The sequence below is a fragment of the Perissodus microlepis genome, chromosome 11 (assembly GCF_051167445.1).
Source record: "Perissodus microlepis isolate ML-2025 ecotype Zambia chromosome 11, ASM5116744v1, whole genome shotgun sequence".
Classification (NCBI taxonomy): Eukaryota; Metazoa; Chordata; class Actinopteri; order Cichliformes; family Cichlidae; genus Perissodus; species Perissodus microlepis.
This window is the reverse complement of record NC_140471.1, coordinates 1,473,280-1,480,796: the sequence shown is the minus strand read 5'-3', so window position 1 is coordinate 1,480,796 and position 7,517 is coordinate 1,473,280. Positions and strand designations below refer to the sequence as shown.

General features: G+C 48.7%; 1 protein-coding gene across 1 annotated transcript; it reads left to right on the top strand.

Annotated features, from left to right (window-relative positions):
• The first annotated feature begins 807 nt into the window (after nt 1-807).
• On the top strand, nt 808-5,198 carry LOC146377021 (uncharacterized). The gene is made up of 2 exons (XM_084944288.1): nt 808-4,509; nt 4,941-5,198. The coding sequence occupies exons 1-2, from the start codon at nt 1,144-1,146 to the stop codon at nt 5,196-5,198; spliced, it is 3,624 nt and encodes a 1,207-aa protein (XP_084800414.1). The 5' UTR covers nt 808-1,143.
• The last annotated feature ends 2,319 nt before the right edge of the window (nt 5,199-7,517 follow it).

Below are 7,517 nucleotides of genomic sequence, written 5' to 3'. Positions count from 1 at the left end.
ACGGGTTTACAGGGCGAACCAGTCTACCATCCCTATAATATCAGAGATCTTGAGGCTCTGGTGAAGCAGCTGCCCCCGATCACAGAGGGAGGAGCGGCTTGGTTGAGAAGACTAGGAAGTCTTACAGAAGGAGAAGAACTTGCCCTGGGAGATTTTCGTGCTATCGGTGGGAGGACCTTCAGAGGTGGAGGCCTCGCAGACGTGGAAGAGATAGCAAGAACTGCATGCCAACCAAACGATGTCCCCTATGCAAGGGTGCGAAATGCTCTCTCTGATGCAGTGCATGAGAAGTATCCGACCCATAATATTGGCACTACACCTAGGATTGTTTGGAGCCCAGAACATTCCCCTAGAGAGTTTATAGAGCACGCAAAAGAACAGTGGATTCTCCAAACTGGAGAGCATCCTGGGCAAGATGGGGAATCTCGGGCGTGGTTCCGATGTGCGGTGTTAGCAGGTCTGCCAGAACGAGTGAGAGCAGATCTACAGAAGAATCCAGACTTTGCGGTGGCGGATTCAGCAAAATGGGAGAGGCATATCATACATCGACTTGAGCTGGAAAGAGACGAGGTGAACAAGAAAAAACAGGAGCTGGAGGAGGCGCAAGGGCAGTTAGTAAAATTGAAATTGGCTGAGGCGAGAGAAAAACTAAACGAAAAGAAAAAGGAAAACAAAGATGGAGCTAAGAAGATGCTGGTGGTGCAGCCACAGGGCAATCCGGAGCCTGATTGGCCAGATTTGGATCCGGTTCTGTACCCTGATGACCAATGGCCCGCCAATGGACCAAGGCAAGGAAGACCTGCGGGGAATTGGGGGGCTACTAGGTCGTTGAGGGGGCGTGGTGGATCTCAAAGAGGAGGCGGACCAAGGGGCCGTGGTCTGGGGGGACCTATGCTGGACCCGAATGTATGCAGAAGGTGTGGAGGACGAGGACATTGGGCTCGTGATTGTCCTACACCACGACAGCTAGAACTTGGTTATCCATCTCCACCCCAGGCACAGGGAGCTCTTCGAGGCAGAGTGGTCCAGACAAGGGGACATCAAGCTCCAAACCCAGGCATGGCGCCGGTGGCTCAGTATCCCCTGGCCTACTGGGGCGGAGAGGAGGAGCTGTACTGACGGGACCCACAGAGACAAGACGACATGGGAATGGCAGATCCGATGTTGTCAATGAGTGTGGAAGGGACTGAAATGACCTTCCTTGTGGACACTGGAGCTACTTACTCAACGCTGAGACAAAGACCAAGCAGTGTCACACTTTCCGAACACACGGTTAGTGTGGTGGGTTTCTCTGGGGTTCCAATGACTCTGCCAATAACCAATCCAGCCCGGACGGTGCTGGGAAATCAGACATTGAAGCACAGCTATGTGGTGTCTCCTCAGGTGCCAGTGAATTTGATGGGCAGGGACCTGCTCATTAAATTGGGAGCCACTGTCATGTGCTCAGCTGATGGATTAACAGTTACACTTCCAGGAGGAAAAGAGTTTCTGTGCCTGGGGACACTTTCAAAGAACCAGTATTTGCTGAAAGACTGTGAACAACCTACAGCTGACATTTACTGGGGTCGGTTGGTGGATGAAGGCATTTTGAGACTGTATCAGCTGTGGAAACCTTGGATTATGGCCTTGGCTGTCTATTCTTTTCCGCGAGATCCATACCATGTGACCCTCTATTATGATAAGAACGAGGACGAAATTTATAGGGACCAGTTCCAGACTGAACTTGAGGGTCAGACTTGGAACATACGCTCTCAGAACATCTATGTTGGTCCTGAAGGCGTCGCTGCAGGAGTAAATTTAACCGAAGAACAACGGCCTTGGTTCAAAATGGGACCTGATTCAGTGCCCCATATTACATTGGCGGTCCATGAGGGTCATCAGGCGAAGGAGCTGGGAACAATGGTCAAGAGAGCCCTCGATGAACCGGGCTGGCAAGCTACTCAGATTCCAGACGTTTGGTACTCGCCAAAATGCAAAATTTACCGTATCACTTGTCTATCAGAGGACACAGTGATATTGGAGCATGAACAAATCTCAAGAATCCATGGGAGAGAAAGAATAGACCATGCGGATGCGGTTGCCGCACTTGCGACTCTTCCTGACACCTTATGGTCAGCAGGGTCTACGGATGTGGGCCTGGCAACTTGCTCGCCGGTTTTGTTCCAGCTGAAGTCTGAAACGCCAATTTGGAAACCGCAGTATAGGCAAAAGAGAGCAGCTGAAGAGGGAATTGCAGAAACCATTGAAGGGCTATTGAAAGTAGGGGTGCTTGAGCCCTCACAATCTTACTGGAACACTCCTATTTTGCCAGTAGAAAAGCACGGGACAGGAAAGTACAGAATGGCACATGACTTAAGAGCCATTAATGCCATTTTACGTACTGACACGGTGCCTGTCCCAAATCCATACACAGCATTGACGGCATTAACACCAGAACAGAAGTGGTTTACATGTATTGATCTAGCGAATGCATTTTTCTGTCTCCCATTAAATGAGTCTCTGAGGGACATTTTTTCATTCACATACAGGGGGCAACAGTATAGATATACACGGTTGCCACAAGGGTTTGCACTCTCCCCGGGCATTTTCAACCAAGTGTTGAAAGAAGCTCTATCGCCATGCCACCTACCAGAGGGGTATTCACTGGTGCAATATGTTGATGATTTGCTCATTGCGGCTCCGTCTGCTTCGGCCTGTACGGCAGCTTCACTTACCATACTGAAGAGACTCGCTGAGTGCGGTTTCAAAGTGAGTAAAGAAAAGTTGCAGTTGGTCCGACCAGAAGTAACATTTCTGGGCCGTGTCATTGCTCACAAATCAGTGGGATTGCTGAACACCCATCGCGATCAGATTTTGACACATCCAAAACCGCGTACGGTTAAGGAGTTGCTCTCATTCTTAGGTTTAACAGGATACAGCCGTCACTTCATTCCAAATTATGCAGGGAAAACAGCCCTTTTGAGGGATTTGGTGAAAACGGTGGGTGTCCGTAACCTGAAGGCTGAACTGCCATGGACATCGGCCACTGAGTCGGCGTTCATCGCATTGAAACAGGACTTGTCAAGGTCGGCTGATCTTGCCATCCCTAATTATGATGAACCCTTCTATCTTGATGTTTCAGAAACACACGGGATAGTTAATGGGGTGTTGTTTCAGAAAAAAGGGGGAAGGAGAGATGTACTTATGTACGTCAGCGTCAGACTGGATCCATTAGAGACAAGGCACCCGGGATGCACACAGCATGCCATTGGGGTGTCAAAGATTATACAAAAGACAGCACATATAGTGAGGGACCATCCGTTGAAGGTGCTGACCACCCACAGTGTGGTGGCATATGTTAACTCACAAGCCTTCACCATGACACCATTGACACAACAGAGAGTGTGTAAAGTTTTAGACGCTCCCAACTTGACCTTCACGCATGAAGGAATCAACATGGCAGATTTAATGGGGTCAGGAGAGCCGCACGACTGTGCAAAGAGAGCTGAAGTCGACGAGAAGATAAGAGAAGACTTGAAAGCGGAACCTGTACTGGAAGCTGAAGATTGGTTCACAGATGGATGCTGCTACAGAGATGAGGAAGGATTGAAAGCAGGCTACGCGGTAGTTTGCAGAAAAGGGGCTGAATTTGAAGTGAAGGAGGCTGAAAGACTTGAAGGGCAGCAGTCAGCCCAAAGAGCAGAAGTAATTGCTCTAAGTCGAGCTCTGAGACTTGCAAAAGGAAAAAGAGTCAACATTTACACGGACTCAGCTTATGCCTTTGGAGCAGCTCACGTGGAGCTGGCCCAGTGGAGAAGAGCAGGATTCAGGACAGCAGATAATGCACCAATCTGCCACAAGAAGGAAATGGAGGAACTTGAGCAGGCCTTGGGAGATCCAGAGGAGGTGAGCATCATAAAATGCAAAGGTCACTCCTCAGGGACTGGCATGGTGGCCAGGGGAAATCAGGAAGCTGATCGAGCGGCCAAGGAGGCAGCAGGCTATAAAGCACTACGACAGATGGTGCAAATAACCGCGGAGGAAGAAGTAGGAGTCAACATGCTAGAGGAGGCCAGGAAGGCCCAAGAGGAGGCGGCCCCGGAAGAGAAGGGGGTCTGGAAGAGTCGAGGAGCCTGGGAAGAAGGAGGTCTCTGGCGAGGACCTGACGGACGACCAGTGTTGACGGCCAACCTGGCAAAACAGAAGATTGCCGAAGCGCATGGGCTTGGCCATGTAGGTGTGGCCCAGATGGGAAGACATCTGTGCCATTGGTGGCATCCCTTTTTGAAGGATATGATCAAGGAGAAAGCCAGGACGTGTCTGATCTGTGGGAGGCACAATCCAAAACCAGTAATTAAGCCAGAGGCAGGAAAATTTCCCATCCCAGAGAGACCAGGTGAAGAGATTGTGATCGACTTCACTGACATGATTGTTCCAGGGCCAGGAGGAGTTCGATATCTACTGGTAAGTGTAGATGCTCTGACGGGATGGCCCGAAGCGTGGCCAACAAAGAGGGAGGATGCAAAAAGTGTTTAATCAATCATTACATCCCCCGGCATGGTTTTCCTAAGAGAATTAGGTCAGACAATGGGACTCATTTCAAAAACAAAGATTTGGCAGAGGTAGAACAGAAGCTGGGGTTGCAACACAGATTTGGCACTGTATATCATCCTCAGTCGCAGGGGAAAGTAGAAAGAATGAATCTAAACCTGAAAAATAAAATCGCTAAAATTTCTGCTCAGACGGGGCTAAATTGGGTGGCAGCCCTGCCAATTGCATTGATGATAATAAGATGTTGTGTTAATCAATCCACAGGTTTCACACCATATGAGCTGTTGACAGGACGACAGTTTCCAGGTCCTTGGACAACAGTCCCGGCGGAAGAAAGTATAAAAAGTAACAGAAACCATACTGAATGTTGGAAAGAATTAAAAGCTCTTGTGTCTAGTTTCACACAACAGGTTGGAGAGGGGGTGAATGCGGAGGACAGGTCCATACCCGACGCCAAGGCGGTGTGGCTGAAGGTCATTAAGCGAAAGTGGAGAGATCCAAGGTGGACGGGGCCATTCGAGGTGACGGCTCGCACTACCAGTGCGGTTCGGCTGAAGGGAAAGGGTGAGACCTGGTTCCATTGGTCTCAATGTGCCGTGGCCGATGAGAGCTTACTCGAGATAAGCTCCACCCCAAGTAACACAGGGGGGAACATAGAGGCAGAATAATCCTCTCCCCCTGTGCCGCGGTTCTCCCCAGTAATCTACCTGGGGAGACGAAGAAAGAAGAGGAGCGTCACATGCCAAGCATTAATTCATTTCAGGCTCCTAATAGGCTAGGGCTCTAGTCTAAAGTATTTTATAGTTTAAAGGAGTCGTAATAGTTTTGTACGATAATCGCATACTTTTATACTCATAACGTTATACTCTTATCACGAAGTTTAAAGTAAAAGTAAAACGAGCCTGGGAACAGTGATCATGAAGTTGTGGGAAAATTGGAAAATAACGGGGATGTTGGGGATAATAAGTATTATAATGTGTTTGTTTATTGGCAGACAGGTGAATTGCCCAGACGCAGAGGTCTATCCGCTCCAGAGTCCAAACCGATCAAGTCGTCAAGGAAATTCAAGCGCGAGGTTGGCTCAGGTGGGAACGATGGGTGTCTCACAGCCAGTGGGGGAGTTGAGTTTGGGTATGTTAATGGGTCCACGACAGCCTTCACATTCGATTTGTGTGAGGTAATTAGATGCCCAGGAGACGGTAGCAGCTGGAGAACATATGATGTGTGGATTTGTTATCACCCTATGGTATGTTACCCTAAGTCGGTGTGGGGTCCATCAATGGAAGGAGACATTTACACTTATATAACAGATCAGTGGTGTTCTTGGCAGGATGTGGTTGCTTGGACAGGAGTAGGATGGCGGCCAACAGTGCCACAGGCCCTGCAAGGGATAGCCATTCAGAGAGATTATTCTGTTACACAGAACCCTGTCACTCTTTCCCTAGGACCATGGAGCGAACTCCCTGAAGCGGGGTATGACGGGGGTGCGTTTTATCTAGTCATAGGGGTAGATAAAGCAGGGACAGATCCAGCAGGGATAATTCGGGTGAACTTATTCAATCCAAGACCTAAACCGATAGGGAACGACACTGCAATGAATCTCATAGAGCAAATGGACCCCCTAGAGACAGTTACTTACAAGGATTCAGAAGAGAAATGGCTTGTTGCCACAGATTACACTAGATTAAAACCCCAAGAGTTAATAGAGCGGGCCACAGGTTTTGGTGATAGGAATCTTTGGTTAGATTGGGTGGCTCAAAATGCTAAAGAGCAGGAAGTGGTTGATTGTGTTGCTTGTGCTACAGCTCGACCTCGTCTGTTCACTGAACCCGCTCCTCTGTATCCAGAGGATGAGTGGGGTTATAATTGTATGCTGAGATTAACTAGAGAGGCGGTGAACACAGGTAACTGCACCACTTTGTCAGGTTTATATCCGCCAATTGATAAACGTACACAACCAGGTTCATTCACACCTAAACAAGATAATTATACATGTTTTGAGTTCTCTACAGACAGCGTGAGATATACGTTAGGAAGGATTGATCCAAGCTGGTGTCAGAGGACGATCCCAGGTAGGACTACTAATAATGTAAGTGACCCAACCACAATCATAGGCACCTGGGCAAGGGGTGGGCTATATTATTATTGTGGGCAGTACACCCTTTTGGTGCAGGTTCCCCTGGGGAGTGTGGGAACATGTGCTCTGGTGCGCCTAGGTGCACCGTTGATGCTTATAGGAAGTAGAGTAGAAACAGTTTCACAGCAGGACACGGGTGTGTTGACAGCCAGACGTAGGAGAGATACAAGGGGTATGCACAAATATGACCCAAGATGGGACTCGCCAACCTGGATTGACTCAATAGGAGTTCCCAGGGGAGTTCCAGATGAGTATAAGTTAGTTAATCAGATAGCGGCCGGCTTTGAAAGTGTGTTTTTATGGATAACTACAAATAAAAATGTTGATCGCATTAATTATGTCCATTATAATGTGCTGAGACTCTCTAATCTCACTAGGGACGCAGTGGAAGGCCTTGCGGAACAATTAGGTCCGACGTCTTTGATGGGAGTCCAAAATCGAATGGCTCTAGACATGTTGTTGGCTGAGAAAGGTGGGGTATGTGCAATGTTTGGTGACATGCGCTGCACCTTTATTCCCAACAATACTGCTCCGGACGGAACGGTCACTCGGGCGCTTGAGAATCTGAAAACGTTATCTAGAACCATGCATGAGCAATCAGGCGTGAACACGGGGCTGGGAGACTGGATCACGTCTGTCTTTGGGCAATGGAAGGGTGTGTTTATGTCTGCCATGTTCTCTCTTATAGTTTTTCTAGGTATATTGATGATCGGATGTTGTCTCATTCCTCTGGTAAGGCGAGTGTTGGTAAAACTGGTAAGCAGGGCCCTAGACTCTGGTTCAGCTGGTTCAGCTGGTCCGGGGTATATGATGCCGTTGCGAGAAGCCGCCTGGACGGAGGAGTGAAAGA